Below are 16,565 nucleotides of genomic sequence, written 5' to 3' on the forward strand. Positions count from 1 at the left end.
AGGCTCCTTGTTCCTTTGACCTCTGGGGAAGGAGGAGCTTACTAGCAAAGGAGTGAGATTTCCAGCCTGAGCCCGGAATCCGGCACCTGGTGTTCCGCTGGCCTAGGGCAGCGCATGCTTCCCACGCCCCCTGATGTCCCCTGGGCCTCATGTCCTCATCTGGAGGGCGAGGGGCTCAAAACCAAGGTCCTGGATGGCCGTGGGGGGTGGGGGGCGAGAGGCGGACCCCTGGGAGGATCTCTGAGACCCTCTTGGTCATGACTGTAGGCCAGAAAAGCATGTTCTCAAGTGACGTTGCCTTGTTTGGAGAATGGTGAAAGCAGTTCAATTTGTTTCGAGGTTTCCAGGTCTCGTTCGCTTTAAGGCGGGGAGGGGCAAAGTTGTTGTTCGTCCAGAGAGCGTGTGTGTGTCAGCAAAGCCTTGAGAAAACATTGCCTAATGCCCTTGGGTGCCCTGTGTGGAGTGGTGACACCTTCGGGGGTGGGGGCGGGAAGGTGAGGAGCTGTGGACGCCCGCGTGGTGCCACGTGCCTGTCCCACAGGTGGGAGGAAGCAGTAGGGTCCTGGGACCAGTTCAGGGTGGATGTTGTGCCCTCAGCCCTGCCTCTTCTGCTCCCGACCCTGGGGGGTGGGGGTGGGTGGGAGCTGACACCCAGCGCAGGAGAGATCCCGCACCAGTCTCCACTCTGCGACCCTGGGCAAGTGAACCCTGACCCTCGAGTTCCTTCTCTGCAAAGAAGAGCCTGCCTGTCCCGTATGACTGTGTGTGCCTGGCGCCCACTCACGGACAGTTCATTCCTTTCCCGGGAGGGAGGGTCCTGCCGTGTCGGGGAGCTGAGGTTCACATCGGGCTCCACCTGCAGAACTCCCTGCCTTTCTCGGAGCCTCAGCTTACTTCACGTACCGCAGGACCTAGACAGATGTCCCTTCGTCGTTACTAATTAACATCCTCATCGTTGTTGCCACGATGCTTTCCAGAAAGCCGAGTCTCAAACTCACGGGAGTTAGACTGCAGATACGTTTCCCCACGATGTCCCAATCGTACACAACAAGAATTTATACCGTTGGTGCAGTTACTGTGATGCATCTGCCACCGTTCTCAGCCCTGCCCCTCCAGCCTGCTCTGCGACGCAAGGTGCATCCCGACAGCGTGCTCCTTCACGTCATACGCGTCCTGTCAGACACGGACTCTGGCGTAGACATGCCCATACGGAGGGCTAATGCCCAGAGGGGGTCGTTCACGTCGCACGCGTCCTATCAGATACGGACCCTGGCGTGGATGTGCCCAGACGGAGGGCTAATGCCCAGAGGGGGTTGGGCCCTGTCAGCTTCAGCACTGTTGGCATTTTCAGCTGGGTTATTCCTCGTGGTGGGTAACCGTCCTGGGCCTTGTGGGGTGTTGAACAGCATCCCTGGCCTCCACCCAGTAGGAGCCAGGAGGGCCCTGCAGACAGTCCACCACGTCTCCAGAGATTGTCAACATGTCCCCTGTGGGTGAGGAAAAATCACCCCGAGCTGAGAACCACCGAATGGCTCTTCGGCCCTTGGCAACTTTGTCCTCTCCTGGAGCGAACATTCCCCACATTCCCTCCTACGGCACAGTCTGCTTCCATGCAGTTAATTTCTCGGCCTCAAGTCACGGTGGTGCCCGCGAGTTCCTGTTCTGGTCTCCTAAAATGGTCACCTGCGAGCTTTAAGCTTAGATTCTTGTGGGGACCAGGCAGGGGACAGGAATGGGCAAGGAATTTGGGAGGTCAGGGAGGCCACCCCTGGTCTGAAGCGGGCTCCTGCTCAGCTCAGTGACATGCGCCCCTGCATTGTCAGGGCTGGTTTTCCAGGAGAGAGCAGAATTAGGATGTGTTTTTTTTGTTTTTTTTTTTAACGTTTATTTTTGAGACAGAGAGAGACAGAGCATGAATGGGGGAGGGTCAGAGAGAGGGAGACACAGAATCTGAAACAGGCTCCAGGCTCTGAGCTGTCAGCACAGAGCCCGACGTGGGGCTCGAACTCACGGAGTGTGAGATCATGACCTGAGCCGAAGTCGGCTGCTTAACTGATTGAGCCACCCAGGCGCCCCGAATTAGGATGTTTTAAAATGGGAAATCCCCATGAAAAATTGTTAGGAACTAATTGAAAAAAAAATTTTTTAGGTTTATTTATTTTTGAGAGACAGATGCCAAGTGGGGAAGGGACACAGAGAGAGGGAGACAGAATCCCAAGCAGGCTTGGCGCTGACAGCACAGAGCCCAACTCGGGGTTCAAACTCACAAACGGAGAGATTGTGACCTGAGCAGAAACCAAGAGCCAGAAGGTTAACTGACTGAGCCACCCAGGCGTCCCTACTTTTTAAAAATGTTTATTCATTTTTGAGAGCATGAGTTGGGGGTGGGGGGGAGAGGCAGAGAGAGAGAGGGGAAACAGAATCCGAAGCAGGCTCCAGGCTCTGAACTGTCAGCATGGAGCCTGATGCAGGGCTTGAACTCACAAACTGTGAGATCATGACCTGAGCCGAAGTTGGATGCCTAACCGACTGAGCCACCCAGGCGCCCCCAGAATTCTATTTTATTTTTAAGAAATGTTTATATATTTTGAGAGAGAGCGAGTGGGGGAGGGGGAGAGAGAGAGAGAGAGAGAGAGAGAGAGAGAGAATCCCAAGCAGGCTCCTTGCTGTCAGCACAGAGCCTGATGTAGGACTCCATCTCATGACCATGAGATCATGACCTGAGACGAAATCAGGAGTGAGACGCTTAACCCATGGATCCACCCAGGTGCCCAGACCCAGAATTTTAAATTGGAACATATCGCATAAAAACATATGGATTTCTGGCTTCTCTTAGAAGTTCTGGCAACATGGGGCATCTTGTTGCCTGGAGACCATTGGCTGGGGCGCAGGTATATGTGTTAGCGTGTGCAAGATACTCACCTGTACACCCCAAGCCCAGGGGGAGGGACTTCTACTGTGCTTGGTCACAGGACTCTGAAGCAGGCCTTTACAATGTGCAGACCCAATATGTTTCGGGTTTCCTTTTTAGACGGTAGAGTTGGTTCTGGAGGCCAAAGATTTTGACTCTGGGGTAAACCACCCTGCACGGCAACTGGGGAAGGTTGTGGTGGCCTACGAGACCCAGGACTCTGCCAGTGCCTCAGGTCAAAGACTAATATCCCCAATCGTCCCCAAGAACTGGTTGCAATGCGAGTTCCCGGGAAGGCTCTGTCCTTTGCATTCAGATTCTGGAAGTCGAGGCTGGGGTCTGAGAATCTGCCTATTAATGAGCTTTTTGGGGGGCGCCTGGGTGGCTCCTTGGTTAAGCATCCGACTTCGGCTCAGGTCAGATCTCACACTCTGTGAGTTCGAGCCCCGCATCAGGCTCTGTGCTGACAGCTTAGAGCCTGGAGTCTGCTTCAGATTCTGTGTCTCCCTCTCCTGACCCTCCCCCATTCACGCTCTGTCTCTCTCTGTCTCAAAAAATAAACATTAAAAAAAAATTAATTAATGAGCTTTTTGGATGGTTTTGGTGGCTGCTGTAGTGGGGAAGCTGTCTGCTCCAGAATGAACTCAGACATTCTCCACTGGGAAGGAACACTTGCTCTGTGTTTGGGCCTGCTGTCCTCAAGGTTTGATGGACATACGGATGTGGAGGGGCATTGCTGGTCAGGCAGATACCTGGGTCCTGTCCCCAGCGGTTCTCATGCAGTGTGTCTGCAACAGGGCTCGATGGCCCTCGTGTCTAACCAGCCCCTGAATTCCGGCCAAACTGGTGGCCGGTGCGGGAGACACATCAGCTTCCACAGGACCAGGCACCAGACCTGTGCTTTCATGCCACATTGTGCCATTTATCCACTTGTCCACACACACGCACATTCACTCAGCCCCTCACTTCCCCAGCAAGTCCTTATGGAATATGCCAGGAGTTGGTTTGGGTGCTCAGGTAAGAGAAAGAGATGTATGTTCTCTTACGGATCTCGCCGTGTAGTCCTCATGGTGAGCCCACACCGCGGCAGCCCTTCACCCGCTGCGAGGATGGAGAAATCGGGGACAATCCCATGAGCGCACAGTGGTAATAGTGCCAAGAGTCTTGTTTGCTGCCACGTATTCAGTGCCCGCCCTGGTGCAAGGCTGACTTCCTGTTCCTCACTTAACCCAGTCCTCACAAAGGCCCGGGGGGTGGGCATTACTCCTCCCTTGTTGGTGATGGAACTGCTACCAGATCACGGTCTGTAAAGCAGTAGCACTGACATCTGAACTCAGAGCCCCAAACCTCACACTCCTTCCACTGTGTCCACATCTACCCCCTTGTTCATGTTTATTGAGCACTTACTACATTGAGCACTTACTACCCTGCCAAGCACGGGGGACGCATTGATGAACGTGACAGGCACAGTCTGCCCCCCTGGAGCTACCCACTGGTGTCTGCGTGCGTGTGTGTGGCATCAGGGAGTGACCCGTGTGTGAGGATTGATGTGGAGAAGGTCCTGGGGTGGGGGAGGCGGGGGAGGCGTTTGTCTGAAGAGGTGGGGTCTCAAGGGGTGGAAGCCAGACAGTCATGGGGTGACTGTCCAACTCCCTTCCCACGTCTCCCCACATCATGACCGTTAAGTGAACATGTATTAAGTTGAGCACAGATGGTGAGCTGTGGTGCAACAGCAGACCACAAGAGAAACTGAAACAGAGAAGTTTATTACTTACAGGTCCTGGAGGAAGTACAACACACGTCTCAAGGGGCTGCGTGGGGAGGTCAAGGCAGAGTGCAGACAGAGGAAAGATGTGGGGTACATGCTTTTACTGGGGAGTGCTGGGTGGAGTGCCCTGGGCTTCCCAGTCTAGGGCTGGATTGGCCAATTCAAACCAAGAGAGTGGGGTTTTGGTGAGCCCCATAGCAGCCTCAACCAAGGAGAGTATAAGGCATATAGGCTCTGGAGTCAGGGGATACTCACTCATAAGAGTGCTTGTGTGAGTCACCTGGAAACTGCTTTTGCTTGTGACTTGAGGGCACATGCTCAAAGGAGGGTGGGTGTCAGGTTCAGGTTCCCACAGGCCACTTGGCCACACAGAAAGGATGCCAAAGCAACAATTCCCTGGAGTCACTTAGCTAAGCTCTGGACACCACCTTTCCTGAAGTGTGCCCTGGGGAATGTAGGGTCCAGGGAATGTTGATTAGATATTTGGAGAAAACAGGATCCTGTGTTCAAGTAACTTGGGAAAAGGTTGTATTTGAATTTTTTTTTTTTTTAATTTTTTTTTTTCAACGTTTATTTATTTTTGGGACAGAGAGAGACAGAGCATGAACAGGGGAGGGGCAGAGAGAGAGGGAGACACAGAATCCGAAACAGGCTCCAGGCTCTGAGCCATCAGCCCAGAGCCTGACGCGGGGCTCGAACTCCCGGACCGCGAGATCGTGACCTGGCTGAAGTCGGACGCTTAACCGACTGCGCCACCCAGGCGCCCCCAATTTTTTTTTTTTTTAACACACAGAACAGTGCTGGGCACATGGTAGGTGTGGAGTTGAGATTTTGATCACTGAATAAATCAGTGCTGGGCACGTGGTAGATGCTGAGTCAAGATTTTGATCACTGAATAAATCATTAAACGAGTTTTTGTTTCTTTGTTTCCCTTCAGGAGCCTTTTAATTGCAGAGGTGGGGGTGGAGGGTAAGTTATAACAAGCAGTATTTCCTGAACTTGTTTGATCATGAAACCTTCCACTAATAGAGCATCTTGGGGACTGGTGTGCTCCAAGCCATCCTTAGAGGAGTGAATGTCGTGTGTGTGTATCTGCGTGCATGTACACACACATGTATGTGTGTCCCTGTGTATCTTTGTAGTCCCGCATGTCTATGTCCTTGTGTGTATGTATCATTGTAGGTGCCTGTGTCTGTGTGTGTATCTGTGTCTCTGTGTATCATACACCCACTCATCTTTTCTCTTCCACTGAGCTCCCAAAGAAGTTATGGGGGGGGGGAGGGGATTGTTTCTGGCCCCATCGATGTTGCCTCCTCTCCTGCATTGAGAGACAAAAAAGTCTGTTCCACAAACCCCCCACCTCCTCACTTGGCTAGATCCTTCAGCACCACGGACAGAGCCTCGCCGCTGGGTCTAGAGTGTTGGAAACCCGCTTCATCCACAGACATCATCTGAGGCTTCCTAACCATCTCATGAAGTGGTATTGCCCCATTTTACAGATAAGAAAAGAGGCTCAGGGGAGGCTTTCCCCAGGCTATCCTAGCTAGTAAGTAGCGGAGCTTAAAAGTCCAAATCTAATACCCGTCCTCACACTGGTCTCTACTCCATGCAATGCTTGTGAAATGGATGTGGCCCCCAGCTAGCAGAGCAAAACCACTATCTTGATATGGCTGCTGGGGGCTATGCCAAGGGAATTTGTGTCAGGAATTGATACGTGATCACAAATAAGATCTTAAAAAAAAAGATACTTGGAGGAAAAACACCAACTCTCTTTTATCTCAATTCCCAGGTTCCTTATCCCTCTTTCTACATTATCCTTTGAGAGACTCCGTGAATAAAGTCTTAAATAAATACTTAAAAAAATAATTTATCAATGGGAGCACATCATGCATATCATTCTGCCACTTGTTATGTATGTATGTACGGACGTATGTATATATGATGTTTCTATGTATCTGTGTATCTACACATCTATGTATATCTATGTATGTATCTATGTTTCCATCATCTATGTGTGTATTCTTGCACCTGTATGTCTATGTGTCTATGTATGTGTCTGTTGTCTATCTACCTGCCTACCTACTTGTGTATCCAAGATTGTTCCAGAGAGGCCCATATACATTATCTTATTCCTTTTAATATTTTCAAAACATTTTATCATGGATGTAGCATTTTATTACCCAGTCTCAGTCAGATACACACTGAGATGCTTTCTCATCTTCTGCTATGAAAAAATACTCCACCAAAATTAACTCTTCCTCTCCTGGCATGAGGGGGAATGTGCATTTGAATTCTGACAGACACAACCTCTCCCCAGAGGTTCGACCGATTGTGTCCCCAACAGTGCATCGAGTGACTCTTTTTGCCTGCTCTCCCCAGGGAGGGGACACACAAGTGAGGGTTTCGAGATGGCTGTTATCTAAGAGACTCTCGGGAGATACAATTTAATGTGAATCTACTGTGTGTCTGGGGCTCCATAGGTCTCATCTTGCCTAATATTCATACTAACACCAGGAATCAGGAACAATTTCTTCCATTTGGCAGAGGAAGAAGCAGCCTCAGAGAGGTGAGGCAACACACCCAAAAATATACAAGGAGACACAGTAACACCGGGTTCCAGTCATTAGGTTCTGCTACACACTACAGAGACATTGCTACATTTTGTTAAGTGAGGCCACTCAAGATCTGGTGATGTTCTGACACACTATCATTCCCAATGGGATGGAAATACTGCCCAGAATGCCATCCAGTTTGGCAGCTTCCTTCATCCTCCCCCTTGCCCCTCATCCTGGACCTCAGAGGCTCCTTCCTGTCCTTAGCTGCATTCACTGCTGTGGATAAATCCAGAAAAATTTGGCAGTAGCCTTCTATGATGCAGAAATGCTCCATGCAACCAGGCAAGGTGGATGTTCCCATTCTGCAGCCTCCTAGGGTCCTCTAGGAAAATGCTGGTCTCTGCTGCCACCGTGTGGATTCTTGAGAGTAGCACAGTGTTTGTGAAATCATGAAAAGATGGCTCCAGGGTGAAGAGCAGTAGGGGATATTATATGTCATATCATTTAAATGCGTGGGTCGGGTTCGTGAGTTCGAGCCCCGCATCGGGCTCTGTGCTGACAGCTCAGAGCCTGGATCCTGCTTCAGATTCTGCGTCTCCCTCTCTCTCTGCTCCTCCCCTGCTCACACACACACTCTCTCTCCTAAAAATAAATACACATTAAAAACATTTAAAAAATTAGCTTTCTAGGAGCTCCTGGGTGGCTCAGTCAGTTGAGCATCTGACTTCGGCTCAGGTCATCATCTCGCAGTCTATGAGTTCAAGCCCCATGTTGGGTTCTGTGCTGACAGCTCAGAGCCTGGAGCCTGCTTTGGATTGTGTCTCCCTCTCTCTCTGCCCCTCCCCTGCTCCCTCTCTATGTCAAAAATAAAAATAAAACATTAAAGAAATGAAAAAAATTAGCTTTCTGGATTTTTGTCTCTCTTCTCCCCCTTCAATTTTTGATCATGGTCCCCAGTGATCTGTGGCAAAAAGATGAAGAAAAACCATTTGAATGACACAGGTATTTCCAGACTATAGAAGGACCTGAGTTGGTTTTCACTAAGAATTTAAAAACTCTGCAACCAGACTCTTCCTTAAAAAAAAAAAAGGCATTTTAGGGCAGTTCTGTGTTCACAGAGTGCTAAGTGGTAGGTACACAGATTTCCCACATACCGCCTGACCCACCTGTGCACAGCCTCCCTCACTATCCACATCCTCCCCCAGAGTAGTGCATTTGTTAATTGATGAACCTGTACCAACACATCATTATCATACAAAGCCTACAAGTTACATTAGGGTTCATTCTCTGTGTTGTATATTCTATGGATTGGGACACGTGTATATTGTATCATACAATGTCACTGTCCTGACCTGTTCATCCCTCCCGCCTCCCCCCACCCTCTGGCAAGCCCTGATCTTTTTATTGCCTCCGTGGTTTTGTCTTTTCTGGAATGTCACATGGCTGGAATCCTACAGCACGTACTCTTTTCAGATTGGCTTCTTTCATTTAGTAATGTGCATTTAAGGCTCCTCTGTGTCGTGGCTTGATAGCTCATTTCTTTTCAGTGCTGAATGATGTTTCATTATCTGGCCGGACCACAGGGTATTTATCCATTTACCTCCTGAAGGGCATCTTGACTGCTTCTGGGTTTGGGGCAGCTACCCTCTTGGGTGCCCAGTACACAAATGTCCTTCTCCTACGGAAGAAGCCAGAAGCGGCGGTACCCTCAGCACTGCATACTGATACGGGATTGCCTGCGAATCCATCCAGTCCACTGGGGTAGAGGGAAAGCCACTGAGGACGCTTCTGAGGGAGGTGTCCCGGCTTAATATAGAGAGGTGGTCTTCAGGCGAGGGCGACTGTGTCCCCGGGTGACATCTGTCCATGCCTGGAGTCCGTTTCAGTGGTCACGACTGGAGGCAGGCGGGTGCTCCCTCTTAGCGGGAGGAAGCCAGGGATACTGCTCAATATCCCGTCTTGCACAGCCCCTCCCCCACAACAAGGCTGACTTGAAAACCTCACTACTGGGAGGCGTGGGCACATCTTCCTGCAGGTTTAGCTTTAGAAATTAAAGTGCTCCACTGCCATCTAGTGCACATCCGGGGACGTTCAAGGGAATTGTGGAGCCATGGAAAGGCAGGCTAGGGATCCTGACCTGAAGCCCCTATCTGTGCTACACCCAGAAACGATTCCATGGGCGGCCAGTTCCAGGTTTAGTTAACTCAGCAGCACAGGGAGGTTGTGGGGAATAACTGTGGGGTACAAACGGGCATGAGGGACTTTTTGGGAAGATGAACTGTTCCGTACATCTTGGTGAAGGCTATCCAGCTGTTTGTCAAAACTCAGAACAGCACACTAAATGGAGAAAAGCATATCCCAAAGCCAGCTTTAAAAAATACAAACAGAAGAAGAAGACACATGGCCTTCTCAGGCTCCAAAGTCAAAAACGGCTGGCCCACTCTTGCCAACATGTCACTACTGTCTGATTCTTTGCAGGATGTTTGATTGGACATTTGCAGCTTGTACTGGTCTCCTCGCTACAATGTTAGAGAGAGTAGAGACCCTGCTGGCCTTGCGTGCTGCTGAACGGTCAGCCCTGGCCCAGCGGCCAGCACATAGGGGCTGGGCATTTCCCCTTCTTTTGGAACTTGGAATTAAATGAGAAATCACAAATCAGATATAGATCACAATGTCGCTCCTAGTGCTCAAAACGCCACTGGTCGGATGGCCTGTACTTGCAGATTCCTAACACTTTGCCTTAGAGTCCTCCAGCCCCTGGAGGCTTGCTAAGGACAGGCTGCTTGGAAGGAGTGCCCAGAGGGGCTGAGCCACACAGGTCCGGTGTCTTCCTTCTGGCCTTACCAACTAAATAACTTCTTCTCTACCCTTGGAGATGGCTGGGGGAAACAAGACAGAAGCTGCCCTTTCCAACACACAGAAGTGAGTTGAGAGTGGCTTCCCTCTAGAGCATGGAGCAGAGCATTGGACAGACTATAAGGTGGCCCCATGCTCCCTTCATCCCGATGTTCATGTCCTTGTGGGGTCTCCTTCCCTTGAGTGTGAGCAGGACTTGTGATTTATAGCCAAATAGAATAGGGCAAAGTTGGTGGGACCTCGCTTCTGTGGCGACATGAAATTATAAGTCTGTTTTGCAGAGGGACTCTCTCTCTTGCTAGCTTTGAAGAAGCAACCTGCCATACAGAGGGGGCGATATGGCAAGTAGCTGGGAATGCCCTCTGACAACCAGCAAGAAAAAAACTGACGTCCTCCGTCCAACAGCCTGCAAACATATGAACACTTCTGGGAACCACTTGAATTTGGGAGAGGTTCCTTCCCCAGTTGAGTCCCAGATTAGACCACAGACCCACTGGACACATTCATTGTGGCTTCGTGAGATCCTGAGGCAGGGGATCCAGCTAAGCCACTCCCGGACTCTTAACCCATAGAAACTGTGTAGATAATGTGTTTTAAGCTGTTAAGTTTGTGAACAATATTGTGAACTGCCATAGATAACACAGGTAGGTACTTAATATTTGTGGAATGAATGTTCTAGCTGCTGGTGAGCTTTTCCAAAATTCTTCTTCTCAAACTGACCCTAAGAGGCAGGTACTATTTTCCTTATTTTACAGATAAGGGAACAAAGGCTGATGGAGGGTGACATTTGTCCAGTGTCATTTAGCAGAGTCAGGATTTCAACACGGATCTGAATAAAAAAGTTGTTGCCTTCACTCTTTGATCTTCCTTTTTGGTGGGAATTTTCCAAAGTGGGACATATCTACTGTCAGGGGAGACAGGGACAAGCAGTGCTCAAGAAACTCCATTAAACACAGAAGGCGGGCATTAGGTACTTTTAGCTATAAATAACATGATAGTCTTTAAAAAAGACTGAAAGAGTAATGCTTTATTAGCTTTAACACATGCATTAGTGGTACTGCCTCACTGGGTCTGTAGGTCAGATAGTCATGTGTCCCATGTGATGTTCTGAAGACTCCAGTTTAGAAGGTGTCACCGTGACACCCCTCCCCCATTCGTATCCCACAAACCCTGTCCCACTGGCCCAATATACAGCATGATGTACTGTGAACACTCCCAGAATGTGTTTAAAAAGTATTCCTGGGGCGGCTAGGTGGCTCAGTTGGTTGAGCGTCCAACTCTTGATTTTGGCTCAGGTCATGATCCCGGGGTTATGAGATCGAGCCGCTTGGAATTCTCTCTCTGCTCCTTGCTCTCTGCCCGTCTCCCCTCGTGTGCACTCTTCCTCTCTCAAAATGAATAAATAAACATTAAAAAAAGTATTCCTGCAAAGACACCAAAGATTGAAGATAATGTTAACTGCATAAACCCAAGGAAACCACAGGGCTGACGTTTCTCCTATGCCTGGCAAAAACTTTTCGTCAGCCATATTACAGGGGTGAGAGGAGGCAGGCCAATCACCATCTGATTTAAGCTGACAGGGAACAAGCCTAAAACATTTCCAGGTTTGAAAAATCATCCTTGGATTTGAAGAGCAAATGGGTTGTAGATTGTGCTTAGGATAGAGCCTGGCACGCAATAAGGACTATGTGTGTTAGGTATCATCATCATAGACTAGATAAATATGAGGAATAATAAAAAGAAGTACATATTGGTGAGAACCCCAAGAATTTCCCACTTTCCTAGGAAGAGACTTATCTGTAGCCATGGTAACAAGTAGCTACCCAACCAGGTGTAAACCCATTAAATGGATCCAAGACAACTTGCCTCGGTGAACATGCTTTGACAAGCCAACCAAGGACTCCCCTTAGCCTCTGAAATCCAGCCAATCAGGAAGGATTCACTCTGGTAAATACACCTGTGAATGCTACATGTCAACTCACCCCAAAGATCCACCAATCCCTGAACCCCATGCTCCCCCACATCCCTGCCTACATGAGATCAGCAGTCTGCTCTTCTCAGAGAGATGGTGGTAGACCAGTTCTTCACTACACTAAGCAATGTGCTCGGCTTTGTGTTTAAGTTTAGATATTGATAGTCACACCTTCTTTGACTTTTGGATTGTGCTTCAATATTTTATTTTAACTCCAGCAGAATTGTATCACTAACATTTGGGGGCCACTTTGGGGACCTGTTTCCCCACTCTTCTCCTGGATCATATCTCCACTGTACAAGGACACATGGTACTTATTCCCCAAATGCTCTCAATGTTTTATTTTCTCCATATGCTCTGAGTAGGACAGACATTTCATAGATACAGAAATCCTAGGACTTGAAGGTCACAGGCTATGTCAGAGGCAAATCCAACAGCCGAGATATATTGGACACACAAGAATAACTACCAATGAGGGCTTTGTGAGAATCAGAAATCATATTCCATCTCTGAGAGGGAAGTCCTGGGCACAGCTTTCAATGTTCCTCCATCAGAATGCGTGTGGGTGGGGAGGGTTTTCGCATCTTCAGTTTTTCCACCAATACCGGTCATCTTCATCAAAAGAATACCAACCATCCCCAATTACAATGTGTGGCTTGAGTAGCTGCACCTCCTTCAGTAGCTTCCTTATTTGAGGAGGATATTGCCATTTCCACAGCCTGGTGAGGCAGAAGGGGGACATGTTACTCTGGGAATTTGCTTTTTTTTTTTTAAGTTTATTTTCAGAGAGACAGAGACAGTATGAATGGGGGAAAGGGATGAGAGAGATGGGGAGAATCCCAAGAACCCACAGCTGTCAGCGCAGACCCTGACATGGGGCTCAAACTCATGAACCCTCAGATTGTGACCTGAAGTGAAACCAAGAGTCAGTCACTTGACTGAGCCATTCAGGCACTCCAGGGAATTTGTTTCTGACGCTTCTTTCTTTAAAGTTCCCGGAAACCCCACCAAGGATTTGAAACCTCTTTTTGTACTCTTGAGGAGAAACAGAAGGTTCCCCATAGAACAAGAGTAAATCCCTACGTGGAAAGGCACTCTTCAATGTGTTAGATGCTACACTGAGCTTTTAGAGGCATCTGCCCTTTGCCATGATCCTAAGAGTCAGGCATGATTATTCATCCATCCACAAACTCCTTGAGAACCTATTATGAGCCAGGTCCTATTATAGGGCTTGGGGACATAGTAATGAACAAAGCAAAGTCCCCACCCTTGTGAAGCTTGTATCTTTTAGGACAGGAGAGAGAAATAGGTGTTCAAATAGATACAGAGCAGCTTCCCCATTTTGCAGATAGGGAAACAGGTTCCTGAAATGTCCATTAGGAAAATCTAGGTCTGGCTCTTTTATGCTAAGTCCCAAGGTCACAAGCTGAGCTTGTCCAAGCCTACACTACTACTACTTATTTTTTTTCCCTTAAGTTTATTTATTTGTTTAATTTTGATTGGAGCATTGAGTCCATTGACGTTTAGAGTGAGTACTGAAAGATATGAATTTATTGCCATTATGTTGCCGTAGAGTTGGAGTTTCTGGTGGTGTTTTCTGATCCTTTCTAGTCTTTGTTGCTTTTGGTCTTTCACTCTTTCCCTCTTTCTCGCTCTCTTTCTTTCATCTTTTTTCCCTTCAGAGAGTCACCCTTAAAATTTCTTGCAAGGCTGGTTTAGTGCTCATGAACTCCTTTAATTTTTGTTTGGGAAACTTTTTATCTCTCCTTATATTTTGAATGACAGCCTTGCTGGGTAAAGAATTCTTGGCTGCATATTTTTCCAATTCAGCACATTGAATATATCCTGCCACTCCTTTCTGGCCTGCCAAGTTTCTGTGGATAGGTCTGCTGCAAGCCTTATCTGTCTTCCTTGTAGGTTAAGGACTTTTTTTCCCTTGCAGCTTTCACGATTCTTTCCTTGGCTGAGTATTTTCTGAATTTGACTATGATATGCCTTGTGGATGGTTGGTTTTTGTTCAGTCTAATGGGAGTCCTCTGTGCTTCCTGGATTTTGATGTCTGTGTCTTTCCCCAGGTTAGGAAAGTTTTCTGCTATGACTTGCTCAGATAACCCTTCTACCCCTATTTCTCTCTCTTCCTCTTCTGGGACCCCTATGATTCTGATGTTGTTCCTTTTTTTTTAAAAAATTTTTTTTTTTTCAACGTTTTTTATTTATTTTTTTGGGACAGAGAGAGACAGAGCATGAACGGGGGAGGGGCAGAGAGAGAGGGAGACACAGAATCGGAAACAGGCTCCAGGCTCCGAGCCATCAGCCCAGAGCCCGACGCGGGGCTCGAACTCACTGACCGCGAGATCGTGACCTGGCTGAAGTCGGACGCTTAACCGACTGCGCCACCCAGGCGCCCCGATGTTGTTCCTTTTTAATGAGTACCTGATTTCTCTAATTCTTAAATCATGCTCTTTTGCCTTAATCTCTGTCTTTCTTTCTGCTTCCTTATTCTCCCTAAGTTTGTCCTCTGTTGCTGATTTTCTGCCTCATCCATCCTTGCCGCCGTGGCACCCATTCAAGATTGCAGCTCAGTTATAGCACGTATTTCATCCTGACTAGATTTTATCTCTGCAGAAAGGGATTTTAATGTGTTTTCAACCCAACTAGTATTCTTATTATTGTGATTCTAAATTCTGGTTTAGACATCTTGCTTGTATCTGTGTTAAACTCCTGGCTGTCATTTATTCCTGTTCTTTCTTTTGGTGAATTCCTTCATTTCATCATTTTGAAGAAAGAAAAGGAATTAATAAGGTAAAAAAAAATTAAAAACAACACACAAAAAAATCAAATAAAGGAGGCTTAGATCCTAGGTGTGTTCTGGTCTGCTTGTTGAAAGGAGCTTGATAGATTAGAGAAAAAAGGGAAAGGTAAGAAAATTTAAAAAAAAGAAAATATTTGAAAATTTGAAAAAATGTATACAATGGAGGGTGCCTGGGTGGCTCAGTTAAGCGTCCAACTTCAGTTCAGATCATGATCTCACAGTTCATATGTTCGAGCCCCGCATCAGGCTCTGTGCTGACAGCTCGGAGTCTGGAGTCTGCTTCTGATTCTGTGACTCCCTCTCTCTCTCTGCCCCTCCCCTGCTCATGCTCTGTCTCTGTCTCTCAAAAATAAATGTGAAAAAAAATTTAAAAAAATGTATACAATGAAAGAGAATAAAATAAAATGATGGAAGTAAAAAAACAATTTGAAAATTTTACAAAAAAATAAAAATATAGTAGAAAAAAGTTAAAAACTATTTTTAATAGAAATGGAAAATAAAAATAAATTTTTTCTCTTTCTGTATTGAGGAATAAGAAAACAAAATTGAGGGGCGCCTGGGTGGCACAGTCGGTTAAGTGTCAGCCAGGTCATGATCTCGTGGTCCGTGAGTTCGAGCCCCGCGTCAGGCTCTGGGCTGATGGCTCAGAGCCTGGAGCCTGTTTCCGATTCTGTGTCTCCCTCTCTCTCTGCCCCTCCCCTGTTCATGCTCTGTCTCTCTCTGTCCCAAAAATAAATAAACGTTGAAAAAAAAAATTAAAAAAAAAAAAAGAAAACAAAATTGAATAGATGGACCAGCAAACAGACTGAAATACGATTGAAATTACATCAGTTTCCCCTAGATGTTGAACTATGAAGCACTTTGTAATCCATAAATTAAGCAGGTGGAGAGATTAGTGTTGTTCCTGAAAAGCGCAGTTGGCAGTTGGGCGGGGCTTAGTGTAACAGCTCGGTTCTCCACTAGATGGCGCTGCTTAGCTTACTGGGGTGGATGTTGTGGCGCACGTAGGCGTGTCCACGCATGCGCGGGAGGGGCGAAAATGGCGTCACCCAGGTAGCGGGTCTCTAGTATCAAAGCTCTGTTCTCTCTGGCCACCAATCGCTCACTCATCCCGTGTCCGGCTTCCACGCTGTCCCTGAGCAAGCTGTCAGGTTGCCAGGCGGCACCTCCCTCCTGAATTTTATCTCAGACGCGGCTGTTTCCGACTGTCACTTCTGAGGGACTGCAGCTTTCTTCCGCTCAGACCTTCTGCGGGAGGGTCTCACCGAGCAATGGCTGGTGCCAGCCGCCGCCCGGAACATTCTCGAGACCGTGCTGCTGCCGAGGCCCAGAGACCGCAGCCGGGTGCCAGCCCGCCCCAGAAAAAGTTCATGCGGGCGTGTAGCAGTAGCATTTCGGGGATTCTGGAAAATCACAACTCACATCTGGCGCCAGGCTTCACCCCCCAAGGCACCAGCGAATGTGGTTGTTTTCCAGGATCCGCTGGGACCTTTGCCCTTTGGGATTCCTCCCAGAAGGGGAACCGCCTCCCGTGTGGCCCGAGGACCTCGCTCGCTCTCTGCGCCTGGGGATTCGCCCCTCCCATCAGAGCTCCACCAGGTATGCAGCTGTGGAGATTTGGACTCTGCGCTCCCCCTGTTTACAGAGTTTAATGGAATTTAAACCCTCTCCTTCTCCTTTCTCCCTTTTTT

The 16,565-nt window shown here is 48.2% G+C and overlaps 1 protein-coding gene across 1 annotated transcript in view; it reads right to left on the reverse strand.

Moving 5' to 3' along the window:
- Positions 1–12,250: 12,250 nt before the first annotated feature.
- Positions 12,251–16,565, reverse strand: part of NLRP5 (NLR family pyrin domain containing 5) — a 42,319-nt gene continuing 38,004 nt past the window's right edge. Inside the window, exon 12 of the mRNA XM_043600965.1 lies at positions 12,251–12,781. Within this exon, the coding sequence (XP_043456900.1) occupies positions 12,649–12,781 (133 nt within the window). The 3' untranslated portion in view covers positions 12,251–12,648. The remainder of the gene's footprint in view (positions 12,782–16,565) is intronic.

The sequence above is a fragment of the Prionailurus bengalensis genome, chromosome E2, assembly GCF_016509475.1.
Source record: "Prionailurus bengalensis isolate Pbe53 chromosome E2, Fcat_Pben_1.1_paternal_pri, whole genome shotgun sequence".
Classification (NCBI taxonomy): domain Eukaryota; kingdom Metazoa; phylum Chordata; class Mammalia; order Carnivora; family Felidae; genus Prionailurus; species Prionailurus bengalensis.